The following is a 16,133-nucleotide window of genomic DNA, read 5'->3' as shown; positions in this document are numbered from 1 at the left end:
CAAGAAAGCCAGGCAAGAAAGATCGATCGGGATCTTGGGTCATCGAGGGATGAATCGAGCCATCGAGCCATCGATGGAGATCGAGATCTAGAATCGTATCGCTGGTTGTTGGGTTTGATTTGGAGGGTGGATTGGTTATTGGTGTAGAAGCTGGCTGACTACACCCGACAAGGTAGTAATTAATGTAATTGCCACTGCCCGAGCAAGCTATGCGAGCGAGCGAGCGAGCCTGCAGATCTAGTGAACAGAGTATGAATTAGAATTATGATTTGTATATCAAGTCATAGACTTATCATTTCAGAGCCCTCGGTTATACTGCTTCGAGTAATATTCTATACGGTTCTTTGATTTGAAATGCTTTACCCAAGACACCAGCAACAAACCCAACCCACTGCTGAATGGTAAGGAACCTCGATCCGGCCAACGTCAAATATTGGTTCCATAACCAAGAAATTCCAAAACTGCTAAAGTAGCTGAACGTCCTGAGCATCCTGTTATTAGATTGCGCAGGAAGATCGTGTCATTCGACATCACCACATCTCCTCAAGACCCGATAAATCATCTGTTCGCATACTCTTGAACTGGCCTAAAATCTGAGTATAGATAAATAAAGATCTCGATTGTCCACCCCTGCTCTAGAACCCCGATGGCTTACCTCCTGCCATGGATTGGGGGGCCCAAGTCAAGCTATATATCCGTCGCGAGTTTGGCACGGTTGGCCGTCATAACAATATCATAGAGCATCCTTGCCTGGGCCGCAGGGAGTTTGTCGCCTGTGTTGCGCGCGAGGATTGCCCGTCGAACAACGTCCGGACAGTCCTGTTGTTGTAGGGCCCATTTGGCCCCATCCGATTTGGAAGAGAACTCGCCCGTGACAATGAATTGCCAGCCTCGGCACGCATTCAGAATGCTGTTGGGAGAGCTGAGTTCGTTTTCGTGGTGCCAATCGAGCGAGTCCGCGATTGCTTCCAGGATCCAGCGTTGAGGAATCGCGCCGAACGCGTGGGTCGGATCAGGGCCGCACAGGCTGCGGCCAAGCTGACGTCCCATCGCGATATCCAGCAGAAACCAGTGGCTGGACTCGTTGGCGGGATCGAGGCTGATATGATCGGGCTGGTGAAGCCCCGTGTTGAGATTGAGTTCGAAGCGAGGGTGACGACGGGCCGGATACACCGCGCTCTGTGCATTACACCACGAACTCGAGTTTTGTCGCCGGGCAAGGTAAGGCGGCGTGGGTTAGGCGGCTGATCACTGCCTGCTTCTCGACGGTGCTCAGCCGATCCGTCACTATGGCCTGTACGTCAAGGTCGCTGAGGCCGGACTCGTAGGCGCCATAACTCGCAGACCCAAATAGATATATCCCCACGAGCTGGTGTTGCAGGTATTCCGTCAGACGCTTGACTATTTCCTCGAGATAGGCTTCCACCTCTTGTGGCAGGTTACCAGCCATTGCTGTAAGTTGTTGTCCCTCTTTTTTCTGGTTTATTGTTGCCAGCCAGGCCTTTTATAAACCTGGTACGGTGAGGCAGTAGGGAGGGTGTAGAAACTCGCATCGGAATCTGACATTAATTACTTGTAACAAAAAAACCCCACCACACCTTGCATGACCTGCTTACTGTCATTAGCCGCATTTGTACGGAGTACGTAGTGCTCAGACCATCGCCTCAAGTTAACTCCGCGCCAACTGGCAACACGGGACACCCCCTCTCCCCTCCTCCCCCCCGACATACTTCTCAAAATGTTATAATTCTCGAATTCCCAAATTCCCACATCCCCATATCACCACCAACCAGATTCGGGATATTTCCTTGCACAAAGACCGAGTTGGCCATTGCCATGCCCATGAATCTCGATCCCACTCGCCCACCCTCGGTCGTCTCGTCTGGCGGTGCTATACACCTTGCATCTCTTCCCGCGAGCCCCGCTCCCGAGAATGACACCCCGCCCTCCCACGCGGTCACCGTCGCCCTGCGATGGAACGGGTCAAAGGCTATGATCTGGAGAGTACTGGCCACCTTCTGGAGCGCACTGGTCATGGGCGCCAATGATGCAGCATATGGGGCGATAATCCCTTACGTTTGTACCTCCGCCTTCTCGGCGCCCATAAGAGCATGGTCAGTACAGTGCTAATCCAGGCTACTTTGCATGCTCCCAGCTCCAGCTCGCCTACGACAAGAGCTATACTATAATCTCCCTTATGTTCCTGTCCCCATTCCTGGGCTACACTATCTCCGCGGTCGTTATTAATCTGATCCACCAGCGCCTGGGTCGTCGCGGCGTGGCGTTTATCGGTCCAGCATGTCACTTGCTTGCTTTTGCCGTCATCTCCACACGTCCCCCCTTCCCGGTGCTGGTGATCATGTACATCTTTGTCGGACTGGGTAGCGGGATCCAGAATGCCGGGTGGAACGTATGGATCAGCAGCATGGCCAATTCTCACGAGGTCCTCGGATGCTTCCACGGATTCTATGGCATCGGGGCTACAGTGAGTCCGCTGATTGCGACTAGCGTGATCACGAAAGCTGGCTGGGAATGGAACTCATACTATCACCTTCTGGTAGGTAAAATCAGCCCTTTCCGCACGGGCTCTGTGTCTTGTTTTGCCATCACTAATGTGCAAGTCCCAGACGGGGACGGCGGCGCTTGAACTCGTCATTGCCACCAGCGCCTTCTGGGCGGAGACTGCATCCAGGTATCAGCAGGATCATCCCTCTTCTGCGAGTCGAGAGCGCGGTGGAAGCTCGCTCCACCAGACCCGACTCTCACTCACGTACCGAGCCACCTGGATCTGTTCTCTCTTTCTCTTCCTGTATGGCGGCATCGAGGTCGCAATTTGAGGGTGGATCGTCGTATTCATGACTAGTGTCCGCCACGGCAGCTCCTTTGCATCGGGCATGGCTGGAACGGGCTTCTGGCTCGGCGTTACGCTGGGCCGCTTTGTGCTGGGGTTCGTCACCCCTCGCATTGGCGAGAAACGATCGATTATCCTGTACATTTTGCTTGCCATTGCGCTGGAGATGGTCTTCTGGCTGGTTCCGGGTTTGTCGTCTCCGCCGTAGCCGTGGCCCTGGTGGGATTCTTCTTGGGAACCATCTTCCCCGGCGTTGTGGTGGTTGCGACGCGGTTGTTGCCCAAGCACCTGCATGTCGCCGCCATTGGGTTTGCAGCTGCGTTCTCGATGGGCGGGGGAGCCGTCTTCCCTTTCGCGATCGGAGCGATCGCACAGGCCAAGGGAGTGACAGTCCTGCAGCCCATCTTAGTGGCGATGTTGGCGGTTGCGCTGTTGATCTGGGGGACGGTACTGCGAGCTCCGGTCCCGCAGTCACAGCATGAGGTTTGATATGACCCTTGTGCCCATGGGGGCGTGAAGTTCAGGAGCATCTTGGGTCATTATCGGCGGCCTCTGGTTCGGTTCGGAAAATCCAACACAGATGTAGACTTTAGAAGCCTCGATCACTGCCTCCGCCATGTCTTCAACCCAGGTGGAGAGTTTAGCTAGGTTTACGTTCTTGCCAGCCGCGTGCTGGTACGGATGTGCTAATACTGATAAGGAAAGGCTCGTGATGAGATCGGTCGACCGAGTAAATAAACTAGATCTCGGCATCGCCCACATCTCGGGATCGGGCTCAATATCCCGAGGTTAAAGACCGAAACGGCTATTACAATACGCGGCGTTTCGGTCTGATACTCGGGTTTCGGTGACAAAATTTAAAACTTCTCTTGTGCTTTTGCGCTAGGGCATGGCATGACCAATTGACGAACGTCTGCTATCCAGACTTTGATAAAGGGTGGCTGAGTATAGCATGCATTCTGGTTGGATTGCAGGCGAAATAAAGAAAAAGAATGAGAGGGGAATCAGGATCCTAATACTCAGTCCTATTCCAAAGACAAGTCTCATCACTATTGACATGCGACGCTAGATCTCTACTTAGAACCAAAATCCGTCCGAGAGAGAGCCATTGAGCATAGGCCCTGAGCAAAACTAGTAAATCCACAATCTGATGTAGCTCCAAACCCCAATCACAACCCCCAGCTCCGATGCTTCCGCCAATCCTGCCGCGTCGCCTCATACAAATCATCCACATTGATCAGATCGACCCCCTCCCTGACCAACACATGCCAAACATGATTCCTCAACCCCCGCGGCCAGCCCGGTGTGCCCCAGTACCGCACCTTCAGGCCGCGGGCATGCGCGGCGGCGACCTGCGCGCGCACGCGGGCCAACTGCGCCTCCGAGAACCGATTGCCGGATAGACTCCCGATCGTGCGCCGGAAGTCCACGGAGGCGTAGTAGCTGTTCGCGCGGGTGTAGCCGTCGTCGTCGCTTTCCGACAAAGCTGGAGGGGAATCCGGAGGGGAATCCTCGAACCCCCTGCTCTCCGACGCCCGCGGAGTCCCCTCCAGCTGGTCGAGCGGCGCATCGTAGAAGATATCCCGGTAGGTCGTGTTGGCGACGAGGCGATGGAAGGGGACATCGCCGGTGGCGACGACGGTGACGGGCCGCTCGACGACGGCCGTGCCGTTGTAGGAAGTCAAAAACCCGCCGGCGCGCAGGGGCTGCAGCTGCGCCTGCACGGGCTCCCACAGCGCCTCGCCGGCGGTCTTGAAGTCGATCAGCAGGACGAGGGTCTGCGCGGGGTCGGTGGCGAACACGCCCGCGGGCGGGGACGACCCGTGGACGGGCTGGAGCTGGCTGCTGCGCGTGTTGTGTTTCTGGAGCAGGTCGAGCAGCGGGTCGAGGTAGAGGCGGCGCAGGGTGACGTCGGCGTGCAGCGTGAACGGCGTGTGGCCGACCAGGAGGTCGGGGTTGGACGGCCAGATGTCGGCCTCCACGCCGATGCAGCCGGCGCGCAGCGCCGAGTAGAGCGGCTCCTCGCGCCAGTAGTCGTTGTGCGAGTGGCAGTGCACCGGCTCGACCCCGTGCGTCGTCCAGTGCGAGAAGATCGAGGGCCGGCCGCCGGGGACGAGCCAGCCGTCGAGGCGGGCGTCGAGGTCGTCGGGGAAGAGGTAGACCAGGGTGTTCCAGATGATGGAGGCGAGTTTGAATGTGCCGCTGGCGCAGGATCCCGTGTCAGTTGGTTTGAAGAGATATACATTCGGTCTGGGGAGTGAGGCTGAGCAACACTCACAGGATGAACACCACGCCGCAGAATAGCCGCCGCAAGGCTTGGATGATTCGCGCTCTTCGGGAGAGCGGGCGTGCAGGGAAGGATCGACGAGGTCTTGTCCTTGGAGCGTAGAGACTGCGAAACAGTCCGAGGGGACTTATCAATCGCCCGCTGCTGGTTGACTTCTTCTTCAAGTTGTCTAGTGGTAGAGTCTCGAATTGCGAGTCATCCATCTCGGAGTCTTCTTCAGGCACCATGTCCAGCGACTGTGAGATGGAGATGGCCCGAGAGGAAGAAGCTGGAGTATATGGTTGGGTGAAAGACATTGCTGAGAAGTGTCTGTAGTGATCCACACGCATAGGAATTAACGGAGCATGTCGAGCAGATCGTTCGGGGTGGGGGGGAGGGAGGGGGGGAAAGCAGAGAATAAAGGATGCGAGGCCATCAAGTTGGTAAAGTGTGGTACGTTGACAATACCGATGGGTCGGAGCCAAGCCTCAGTGCCGAAAGCTTGTCTTTCCCTGGAGCTGACGCGGCCTGCCTGAAGAGACCCTTGGAAGCAATCGGTATTGTGTATTTTTACTCTCGGCCTGCTGGGTCAAGGTGCTTGCTGCCGGTTTTGGCCCGCACGAAACTCTAGGCAGCCATGCACAACATACAGAGGACATTTCACATAGCCCTCTAGAAGGGAAAAAAGATCTATGTAGGCAGATTCTAATATTGGGTCTTTAATTCCTGGTCACGGATAGCCATCTGCCACAAAATCGGTGATCTCAGAATCCACCCATTCGAGCGAAGGCTGAGTGCCAAACAGTTCCCACATCTGAGCATTGTTCCACCACGAATCCATCTCTGGTCGTATTGTCGTATCCAACGATCTGGTACCCCCAGTTCCTTCCTGGGCCGAGCCATTGTAGAGTTGATTGTCCTTGCTAAGTACGGGGATACCAGCATCTACTGGGACGCTGGGCTCTTCAGTGTCGAGGTTCATGTTTTGCTGGACAGAGCAGGGACTGGTACTCTCTGCTTCCCTCTCAACAAGCGGACTGCAAAGGACGAGAAATTGAGTGAATAAGTGGTATAACCTGCCGATTGCAGGGTTTAGATCGATGAACCGATAAAGACCCTTGGTGGTGTCGCGCATCAGCTGGAAGTCTTCCACTTTCGACGTCCCAACCACATTGCAGAACAAGATATAGAAAGGAGTCATGGGGTAAGAGAAAACAGTCCTGGAGTAGTCAAACCTCGTCAGAATACAGCATACAGTCACGAGGAAGAGCTCTACTCACCAGGTCAAGAACATCGGGTAAGCACCAACAAAGGCACTGTCCTCATTGAAAACTGTTTGCAGACGGCTCAAAGCCTCGAGCGCATGTCGCGCATGCTGAAGACATTCCTCCCGGTTCTGAGCCGTGCCCCAGATCCTTGATTTGCACTGTAGTATGGTTGTCACCATCGCGTGATATCGGAATTCTACCGCCATCCAATCTAGCTGCAGTTCCGGCCTGGAGCTTGCCCGGCGCTGATTGAGGTCAGTATTGTAGCTCAAAATTGCAGGAAGTTTCTAGGAAACAGCTTGCCTCCTCGATCACGATCTTCATCGAAATCAACTGCTGGATCATCCCATCGAGCTCGGTTGCAGGGTTGCTTGTATCCCCAGGCCCCGCCCATCTGTATAATAGCTCCAATGCAGCCTCTTGAACTTCCGCTAGTTCAACCGTAGTTCTGGTGATCGTGCTGAGCGACATGCCGTCGTCCATAGGGATGAGTGCGACAGAACTTACTCCCAGACGTGGAAGTGAGGGCGGTCGAAGGAGAAGCATGCTTAGTGACTTATCGAGTAAGTAGCAGGAGGAAAGACAGAAGCGGGCATCCTCTTCCTCCTGTATTCGAACGGGTGTATCATTGGTAATGTTGTGGTAATTCATGGCGACAAGCAGCCGCGCAGCGAATGCCGTTAGCGTCCAGCTCTTCGTGGGGTTCCCTTGCATCTGATGAAGCAATGCCTATTCGAGACATGGTCAGGATGGCTACATTCAAATGATTAAAAAAGCCGTGCAACATACACCGGATAGTAGAGCCTGAACTAAGGATAGAGAGTGCGTCCCACTCAGATCAACCTGGTCTAGAGCCTTGAAAGCTGCTAGAGTATATTTATGACGAGTCATTCTAACATGGTTGCGAAGCCGCCCATTCATCTGTCGTTCCCGCAGACGGGCGAGGAAAAAAATGGCTTTGGTATAGACGCAGACGCGATAATGCAGAGATGTCTGACGGTCGACTCTGCCTTCAGCCAGAGACAGGCTCATATGTTCCAGGCTTCTGACCGAGACATGGTCGGGCCAATGCAAGTGCTTCCCGGGCGAATCTCGGTGTGCTATGTCTATCCAATGTTAGAGGGAGAGGGTAGGATTTTCCTTCACGTTTGAACACAAACCCTCTGACATCATGAAGTACGTCTCCAGGGTGAACTCCTCCAGGCCTGAATGACTGGAATCCTCCGACTCTTTGGTATTCTCATGGAACAGTCCTTTCTCTAACGATGGCGCAGATATCTTGTTTACAAGGGATAGAGCACTTTCCAGGATGGTGCGTCGGTTGCAGGATAAGTGGTTGCTTTGTCGCAGTTCCTGCTGAATGGAGCGTCGTGCCTCACAGGCTTGTTGCGTTGCTATGTCCTCGACTGCAGCGGGTGTTTCTATGGGTCGTCGAGAAGCCACATCATCGACTGCGGTCTTGATTTTTGGCGTGCTCATGTTGGAAGCCTGGGAGCTCGGGGGAATGTCTAGTATCATGTTTCTGTTGTTTTCAGACGCTTGGAAGTCGCGACTCGGCTCCTGTCTCGCGGATGCCGCAGGAACATGGGGATTGCTTATGTATTGCTCCAGTGTTGAGAGCCTCTTTGACAGTCCCGAGATTCTAGATGATGGGGTGTTACAACCCGAAGCCATTCCAACGAGCGCAGACGTTTTCGGAGCAAACGATCTGCTCACCGAAAGGTCTGGGGACTTACCGCGAGACTCTAGGGCGCATACTACGCCGTGGCCGAGCCCTTCGACATTCTGCTTCCGCATCCACGCAGTTCATGCAAGGGTCGAGTCGGTCACATTTCACCTATATCAGCTGTTATCTTAGACGACATGCTGGAGAAGAAAGTAAAATGACTTGTGTCACGATCTTGTCACTGACCTTTCTGGAGTGACAGAGGTCGCACTTGTCAACCACATCAATAGATGTCAGCGTGGTGTCAGATCTGTGCTTGTCGCGGTTTGTGGGATGGAAAGGAGACAGGAAGATTGCAAAGTTTCACCAAGCCACTAACTTGCTAGGAAACTGGGGCTCAAGCCGGACAGAAGACGTACAGCGGATCTTTCCAGAATCACCTGGGACGCCATTCTGCCATTGAAGCACCAACAACAACGCCCCCCTGGCGTAGAGGTATCTTTTTCCTTTCCCCGGACAGTTGATATTCGGATGTCCGAGCATCCGCCCCAAAATGGCGATGGCTGCTTGCTGGATGGCACGAGACACTGTCATCACGGTGAAGTGCAGAAGTAAGAGATGGAGGCCGGTCAGATCTGATAAGAAATCGACCTGCCGGTGGTGGATGTTGGTCTTGTTTGTTCATTCATCCCCTGGCTGTGGGTATTGTATTCTCTGATGCGGTATTGCGGGTTTCGGAGATGTAATTAAAATACCAGACCGAAACATTCGCCACGGTGACCCAGACGCGTGTCTCTGAAGTATGGCTGGTACCCGACAAGCATCAAAAGGACGTGTACGTATACTGTCAAATAGCGTTTGCAAGTGATCGGTAAGCAGATGGTCTCAGTTAGGTAGGTGTAAATGGCTCACTCGTCACATTGAATGCCGGAAAAATCGGATATGTTACCACTACAAATTCAAGCTTGATAGTGCCCACTTGGTGCGGTTCAGGTGGGACTGCCAGGCGCTCCTTGGCTAGATTCATGAGGAACCTTTGACCAGTCTCCTATCATGTACAGTATGTAGTGTGCTGGGCTCGGTAAGCCTATCATAGATTTGATGAAGCCTGAAGTATGCATACGTAGATGTCCGTATAGCCACAAGGTAGGTTCTCAACGAATATTAAACAAGCATACCGATCCCTCTACTCTCCAAGCTCTATCCAATCTTCATGTGTCACTTGATAGTTTTTGTTCTGCTAGGAACGTACACATCACCATGAAGTGGCCCTTCCGACTATTCCTCTGCTTCAGCATAGCACTCCTCCTCCCCCTGCTTCTCCTGGACTTCCATCTCCGTGATCTATGCGACCAATACCAGGCAAAGCAATATGCCATCGACTGGTTCAACTCTTGGTCCACCGCAGCAGGACCGCCAAGGAACATGACAGAAGATTACGGTGACAAGGTGATAGTCGTCGCTAAACTACAGGAGGAAAACACCGACTGGATCGAGCAAGAACTACCCGAGTGAGTTGGAACACCCCCCGCCCTCCAACTGCATCCACACCAAAATAGCTAGGCATCGCTGAACCATGTGTGTATATCTAGCTGGCAACGGGCCATATACACCGTGAACCCCTCCCAAGAAGCCGTGGCCGACACCCAGCAGCTCAAAACCCCGCTCAACAAGGGCCACGAATCCATGGCCTATCTGACCTATCTGGTCGAGCACTACGAGCACCTGCCCTCGACCATCGTCTTCCTGCACGCGCATCGCTCGGGGTTTTTTCGGGCGTGGCACGTCGACGCCCCGTTGCACGACAACGTCTGGTCCATGCGAGCGTTGCGGGTTGACTTTGTCCAGCAGAATGGCTACGTCAACCTGCGATGCAACGCGAACCCGGGATGCGTGAGGACCGCATACCCCCACGGCCATCTGACGCCTCAGATCTTCCGGGAGGTCTTCCGAAATACCAGCACGCCGCCTGCAGACGATGACGACGACGACACTGGGGTCATGATATCCCAACCGAGCGACGGGGAGAAGGCTCTTCAGATTCCGGTCCGGATTGCGGCGCCGTGCTGTGCGCAGTTCGCGGTGTCCCGACAGCGGGTGCTGAAGAGACCCCGGGCTGACTACGTGAAGATCCGACAATGGGTCATCGAGACGGATCTGGACGACGCGCACAGCGGCCGGGTGATGGAATATCTTTGGCATATTATTTTCGGCAAAGAACCCGTGTAGTAAGTCATGCCTTGAGGGCCCCGTGTCTGGAGCAGATTGTACTAATCAAGCTGGGTTGCGGTTGTTCAGCTGTCCGGATTCAACACTGTGCTACTGCCAGGTGTATGGGCGGTGCTGAGCCGTTATTCAGAAGCCTTCTGAAGAAGCACTATTGTAGTTACTTTCAATATTTATCGCTGGGTGCCCGAGTACAACTGTGATCTCTCTTCAACCTGTAGCTTACGGTCGTCTGAGTTCCTGCTTAATGCAACGATAGTGGCTTGTAACATTGCAATCTTAGACCAATTCTGGTATAGCTCGGTGAAAGCTTAGCTCCCATGGGGGGAAGATAGGGTTTCCGGCTGAATACCCTGAGAAGCAGCTCACACAGGCAACAGCCATAACGTTAATCTATTTTTGCTACAACCAACCCAATGCTGCAGCTGAACATCAGTTTACTCCCACCATACAATCTCCCTGCTCTTCCTGCCCTGGTCTAAGCCACAATGCTTACGTTGATATCTTACGATACATACGTTTTTGGTGCTCTGCTAACTAGTACCTTCAATCCTTATCTATGTTCCCAAATTTGTTCGGAAGTTCGGGCGGCCGAAAGCCAAATTTCTCCTCTCCCCCCAAGCAAGCAACGGTGTATCAACTCGATTCTTGACTTGAATTCATGGATCCTGAAATCCGAGGCATGGGCACACACGTGGTTAATCCCCAAATTCCCATTGCACACTGGGGCAACTGGGTCTGGGTCCAAACCCACTTCGAATTTCGTAAAAGAAATTTGAATGCGGATTGCGGAGACCCGAAGTGGGTCAGAGCGCCCGGTATTTTTCAACGTATCTAAATTCTTGGAGCAAGGGTCCGAAATGGATACGTTCCTTTGTCTACCGAAAGAGATAATCTGCTGAATCCTTGTTGGCAAGAGCAATGCATGAATCTTCAATAGCGTACAGGAGCCGCAAGTCGGACTACCAAAAGGATCCACACGGCATACTGTACTGTACATAGGACATGAACAAAACCGAATCCAAAACAAGCAGCCTAGGGATTGGCAACCCGCAACACACTCTGCGAGCCTCCATCGATAGTGTTGAGCTCGACATCCAGAAACCCCTCGCGATTCTCCACCTGCCTGTGGTCATCACCCTCAGACTCCCCTGGGGCAACCAAGCCCACCCCGAACGCATGGTCCGCTGACCGCGGACCCAACGCGTGGCCCCAGCCCCCATCCCCCTGCCCAGCTGGGGCGTGATACCACCGGAGGCCCAGAATCGCAAAGACGATCCCAATCAAACTCCCTCCCAGAATATCCCACCCGGCATGCATGTAGTCCATATAGCGAGTGCCGCAGATGTAGAGTGCACCGCCGATGGGAATAACGGTCAGCACGAGTAGATACACGGGTGGAGCAGCAGCAGTAGCAGCAGCCCGGCTGGACGCGTCCCGGCAGTGAGCAGGACTAGCAGGAACAGCACGGGCGAACTTCGCCCCCGGCCAGAGCGACAGGTACAGCAGGCCTGACCACGAGAACGAGGAGTGACCGGACGGAAACGCGGCGAATCCGTCGCGGAGGGTCTTGGAGTCGGTCGCTTGGCAGATGCGCGTGGTGACCATCACTGGGGCTTCTGGACGCTCCACGCCTAGCCCGCTGACGGCGTACGCGGTTATGTTGAGGGACGACAGGTTGGGTTGGCACCGCGCGAGCAGATCCGGCCGGGGCTTGCCCACCACGTCCTTGAGGCCGGAGGTGATGAAGAAGGCGCCGGCGAGACTGAGACCCAGCCCCAGCCACCCGGCGTGCCATTCCCAGAGGCGGAGTCTCCAGGGGATCGGGAGGAGGAGACTGAGGGCGGCGATGAGAAGCGCGGGGACGGCACAGCAGACGATTCCGACGGTGACGATCGAGACGGTGTCGGTTTTCAAGGGATAGGAAATGCTGGGGTCGTCGAGGGAGAAGACGTGCTCGGAGCCGGTGATGCTGTATAGGATGGCACCGACGATGACGAGAAGACTGCAAATGAGAAGAGTTTCAGCAATGGGCGTTCTTATCGCGCCAGGGTCAACGCTACAGACATGATGAACATCCAGTCGAGCACGTAGGAGAATATCAAGCGCTTGGGGGTTCTTCTTGGCTCGCCGGATAGCAGGGCAAAGTCTCTGCTGTCTTGCCTCATGGCTGCCATAGTGAATCTTGTAGTCCATAGAATTAACGAATGTTATCTACAGGGCCGGTAGAGGACATTTATAGTCAATCATAGTGCCAGGCGGCAAGGCCCACCATTATGTTTCAGGCACTAAAACTGCTTAAGGAGCAGCGGCATTGGATCGCGAATCAAACAAGCCCTAGGCTTAGGCTAACGCTGCCATTTTCAGCCCGTATGGAGAGTATTAGGGAAATTGGCTCGATTGCAAGTGACCTCTTGAAATTGACTCGCATCAATTCACTATCTCTCATGTTTATGCATCTATGCGTTGGTATATGAGTTGTTACAGGCCTACGCCGTAGTATCTCAGCGTAGCATAGAAAGCAAGCAAAGGCAGCAGTTTCGATCCCCTTCCTCCATGAGGTTATGTATCAGCTAGATAATCACGATCAGTGGAGTCATCTCTGTCCGGCACTTTTAGATACGAGAATTTCCGGCATATAATGAGAACTACATTCGTCAATCAGCGCCTCGCGTTATGCATCGCTAAACGACTTCCCTTATTTTTCTCATCCTTGTCATTTGCTCTCGCCCCTGTTCTACCACGCAAGCGCTTGGTCTTGTTTTTCAGGGCTGATAAGTTACTACACTATATTATTGCAACTGATATAACCTTAAATCTGTTAGTTGTGGCAATATACCCTGTAACTGCTGCACAGGGCGCTCCCTCAGACTGGTGGTGCATAGTCGGAGAACAATGTATTTAAAGTATCCAGGGAAGATGCCACAGTTATGAGACATCTCGACTTTCAGGAGAGATTAGAACAACTTCCGTACACAACCCAGGCAGCAGCCAATGTCTCAATTTGTGATCGGTGCTTTAATAAGGAACAAAGCTTCCAACAGTCTATCGATTGCAGGAGCCAAGACGCGCCAGTCGCTGACACAGATAACAGGAACCCATGAATTGAATATAGCTATAGTCAAGACGCGGTCAATGCGATTATTGAACAATGCTACAGAAGACTTTCAGATAATAATCCACAAGCCGAAATAATTCTGACTAATTCTTAGTGTGGATGGGCTTCAAAGTTCTTCTCAGAGCCGTAGTATCATGATCGAAAGTGGCTAAGCTATCATCAGGGAAAGTTTGCTTATCCAGAGACCTAGACAGGTTCAAAATCATGATGAAGCATGGCTGTGCAACTCGGCAATCAGCTCCGAATGGTAGCTTTCTGTACACGAGCCCGTGAGTCTTGGGTCCGGGTAGTTTCCCTGGGTCGTATTGGCCATCCTTGTGGTTGAACATTGAATCAGAGGGGCGGTGGTTTAAAGTTAGTTTCGGTAACATGGGAGTGGCGAGTCGGAGAGCCGGGGATGGACGAGGATAGGTGAGTTCCTTTGTTGCGGTCGAAATTCATTTGCTTTTCCTGTTTGCTGCGTGGGGGCTAAAGAGGACATTTTTACGAAGAAGTTGGTTTGATGCTGAATCGAATCCAATGTGTCTATAGTGATTGTGAGGCAGATTTTGCATGGGGTCCGGAGTAAGTCCTCTGTAGAGTGTCCCACAAGTTATGGAATGTGTTAGGTGCTTTTCGTTGTCTAGTGCTAAAGTGTTGGTTGTTGTCAACTGAGTGAGCATAGAGATCGCTCTTTTCACTTTTTAGCACAGCTTCAAGCTTTTGATAATTGTGAAGCAGTGCCAGCAAATAGCCAATTCATCCATAAGCCACCGATATGCCCTTCTATATCTGGACTGAGCCTTGGAATGGATGGTATCCCTCCTCTCCAGCCCATTGAGCTTCGTGCAACGACTCGTCCATCTGAGACTTGTCCAGCCCAGAAATAACCTCACTGTCCACATAAGTCAGCGATCATTCTCTCACCCGATACCCCTCAGAACATACTCATCTGTAGCCAGAACCTCCAACCCAGGCACACAATCGATCAATGCATAGAGTAGATAACTTCCTCCAAAACTCCAGACGAAGCCGATCAGCGCCTCGACGACTTGGATCCCAAGTTGTGTCCAGTTCCCGTCAAAGAGACACCCACCCGTGATTTCCGTGACTCCGTCATACGCAGCCACTTCCTTTTGCGCAAAGAGGCCCGTGACTATGGTACCCAGAAACCCACCAAGACAGTGCGTGGCGAAAGTATCGCCATTATCAACCCAGCGGTAGTATTTCGCGTGCTTGGTGAACTTGATGCGCAGAGCCTGGTAGCCACAGACTGCGCCGAGAACACCAAATCCCATTGCGGTCGGCATGTCAATAAAACCGGCGCTTGGGGTGATGAGGACGAGTCCCGCGATCGCTCCGAGAAAGGTGCTGTCTAGACTCCATTTGCCGGTATGGTAATACGTGAGACTAGCCCATGTGATGGCCCCTGAGGCAGCGCATAGGTTGGTCACACAGGCGGCCATGACGCTCTTGAAATTGAGGGCGAGGGTGGTGCCCGCGTCGAAGGCAAGCCAGGCGTTCCAGATGATGATTAGAGCGAGAAGTTGACAAAGTGTATTGTGTGGGCGGTGAAGAGCGAGATGGCTCGGGGTGCGCAACGAGGAGCGTCGTGAACGGAACAGAGGATAGGATAGATACACACTTAGAGCAGTGGCTGTGGCTCCGCTGCAAATATGAACTGGCGTGCCTCCAGCGAAGTCGAGGGCACCAAGGTTGGCGAGAAACCCTGTTTCAGACCAGACCATGTGGGCAAGAGGTGCATAGATGAAGGTGCACCATAGCTATACAGTGTTAGCGGAGCGATCCGGGAGTACCAGGAATGGTGACTGACGAAGATGAAAGGGATTAAGGGAAGTAGACGCCCACGCTCACAGGCTCCACCGATCGCGATTGCACACACAGTAGCGCAGAAGATGAGCTGGAACTCCGAGAACAAGATCTCGGGGATAGAACCGACGGGTTCAGCAAGAACTCCAACGTGAAAAGCCTTGTTGAGATCTCCAATAACGCTGTTCCCCTCGCTGTAGGCGAGAGAGTACCCAATCATCCACCATTGAATGGTACAGACAGCGACCGCCAGCAAACCAGGGTAGAAGGATGCGAGACTGTTAAAGCGTGTAGAGTAACCCGAGTAGGCAAGACCGACAGCAGGAATGATTAGCCAGCAAAAGACAGAACACACAAGAATGAACAGAGTATCAATCTTGGAGCAGCTCTCCCAGGCTGCCTGGACCGACATGGCGGTTGAGTGTAAAGCGATGCTCGACACAGCATGCTGAAAGTGCTAGGTCGCGAGCTTAGGCTTTATAGGTCATTCGGAAGGGAGAATGATGAGTTATGCACGAGTGACGAATCATACATGCATGGCTTATCAGTTGGCACGACTTGAGCGAAAGTGTTCGACAAGATCAAGCTCAGCTATGAGCTGTGAACATTGATAAGATAAGTGCATGAAAGAGGGGTTGCCAAGACAACATGCATGGGATGAATAGTTGATGCCTTGCAGGAAAGTGCTGGGCGACTAACGCGGCCGTGATTATGCATCCGCTAGGTACAGTGCAAAAGCTAAAGGAAGTAATGTGAGCTTGATCACTTTGACTGGCGCCTTTGAAGGCTCCAATTCTGGCTGCGCACTAAATCATCGTGGCGGAAAAGGTCCCCAATGGATTCAAAGGAGAAAAGTTGGATGAATGGCGAGGTGGCAAAGCCCACGAAATCGAAAAAGAAACTGGTATATGACGACTCACTTGTAGGCC

General features: G+C 53.1%; 7 protein-coding genes across 7 annotated transcripts; 2 read left to right on the top strand and 5 right to left on the bottom strand.

Annotated features, from left to right (window-relative positions):
- Window positions 1–687: 687 nt before the first annotated feature.
- On the bottom strand, window positions 688–1,550 carry BO72DRAFT_488922 (uncharacterized protein; the record flags this gene model as incomplete). The annotated part of the gene is made up of 2 exons (XM_040948061.1): window positions 1,193–1,550; window positions 688–1,113 (listed from the first exon to the last, which is right to left on the bottom strand). The coding sequence occupies exons 1-2, from the start codon at window positions 1,448–1,450 to the stop codon at window positions 688–690; spliced, it is 684 nt and encodes a 227-aa protein (XP_040797473.1). The 5' UTR covers window positions 1,451–1,550.
- A 184-nt stretch (window positions 1,551–1,734) lies between these two features.
- Window positions 1,735–3,340, top strand: BO72DRAFT_480177 (MFS general substrate transporter; the record flags this gene model as incomplete). Its single annotated transcript, XM_040947613.1, has 5 exons — window positions 1,735–2,076; window positions 2,156–2,557; window positions 2,628–2,809; window positions 2,864–3,032; window positions 3,137–3,340. Exons 1-5 carry the CDS (start codon window positions 1,837–1,839, stop codon window positions 3,338–3,340), a joined length of 1,197 nt encoding a protein of 398 aa, XP_040797472.1. The 5' UTR covers window positions 1,735–1,836.
- A 680-nt stretch (window positions 3,341–4,020) lies between these two features.
- On the bottom strand, window positions 4,021–5,365 carry BO72DRAFT_386980 (uncharacterized protein; the record flags this gene model as incomplete). Its single annotated transcript, XM_040941660.1, has 2 exons — window positions 4,021–5,053; window positions 5,130–5,365. The coding sequence occupies 2 exons, from the start codon at window positions 5,363–5,365 to the stop codon at window positions 4,021–4,023; spliced, it is 1,269 nt and encodes a 422-aa protein (XP_040797471.1).
- A 482-nt stretch (window positions 5,366–5,847) lies between these two features.
- BO72DRAFT_518194 (fungal specific transcription factor domain-containing protein) lies at window positions 5,848–8,503 on the bottom strand (the record flags this gene model as incomplete). Its single annotated transcript, XM_040949639.1, has 7 exons — window positions 5,848–6,337; window positions 6,398–6,630; window positions 6,689–7,114; window positions 7,175–7,491; window positions 7,546–8,027; window positions 8,122–8,222; window positions 8,471–8,503. The coding sequence occupies 7 exons, from the start codon at window positions 8,501–8,503 to the stop codon at window positions 5,848–5,850; spliced, it is 2,082 nt and encodes a 693-aa protein (XP_040797470.1).
- Window positions 8,504–9,279: 776 nt separating this feature from the next.
- Window positions 9,280–10,398, top strand: BO72DRAFT_518186 (DUF3431 domain-containing protein; the record flags this gene model as incomplete). The annotated part of the gene is made up of 3 exons (XM_040949638.1): window positions 9,280–9,562; window positions 9,644–10,279; window positions 10,350–10,398. Exons 1-3 carry the CDS (start codon window positions 9,312–9,314, stop codon window positions 10,396–10,398), a joined length of 936 nt encoding a protein of 311 aa, XP_040797469.1. The 5' UTR covers window positions 9,280–9,311.
- A 914-nt stretch (window positions 10,399–11,312) lies between these two features.
- On the bottom strand, window positions 11,313–12,466 carry BO72DRAFT_518180 (phosphatase PAP2 family protein; the record flags this gene model as incomplete). Its single annotated transcript, XM_040949637.1, has 2 exons — window positions 12,345–12,466; window positions 11,313–12,282 (listed from the first exon to the last, which is right to left on the bottom strand). The coding sequence occupies exons 1-2, from the start codon at window positions 12,452–12,454 to the stop codon at window positions 11,313–11,315; spliced, it is 1,080 nt and encodes a 359-aa protein (XP_040797468.1). The 5' UTR covers window positions 12,455–12,466.
- Window positions 12,467–13,963: 1,497 nt separating this feature from the next.
- BO72DRAFT_233933 (ammonium transporter) lies at window positions 13,964–15,647 on the bottom strand. The gene is made up of 3 exons (XM_040939875.1): window positions 15,209–15,647; window positions 14,323–15,158; window positions 13,964–14,269 (listed from the first exon to the last, which is right to left on the bottom strand). Exons 1-3 carry the CDS (start codon window positions 15,614–15,616, stop codon window positions 14,161–14,163), a joined length of 1,353 nt encoding a protein of 450 aa, XP_040797467.1. The 5' UTR covers window positions 15,617–15,647; the 3' UTR covers window positions 13,964–14,160.
- Window positions 15,648–16,133: the final 486 nt, after the last annotated feature.

Source organism: Aspergillus fijiensis (genome assembly GCF_003184825.1).
Source record: "Aspergillus fijiensis CBS 313.89 unplaced genomic scaffold BO72scaffold_59, whole genome shotgun sequence".
Lineage (NCBI taxonomy): Eukaryota > Fungi > Ascomycota > Eurotiomycetes > Eurotiales > Aspergillaceae > Aspergillus > Aspergillus fijiensis.
The sequence above is the reverse complement of the archived record's forward strand: the minus strand, read 5'-3'. Positions and strand labels throughout refer to the sequence as shown.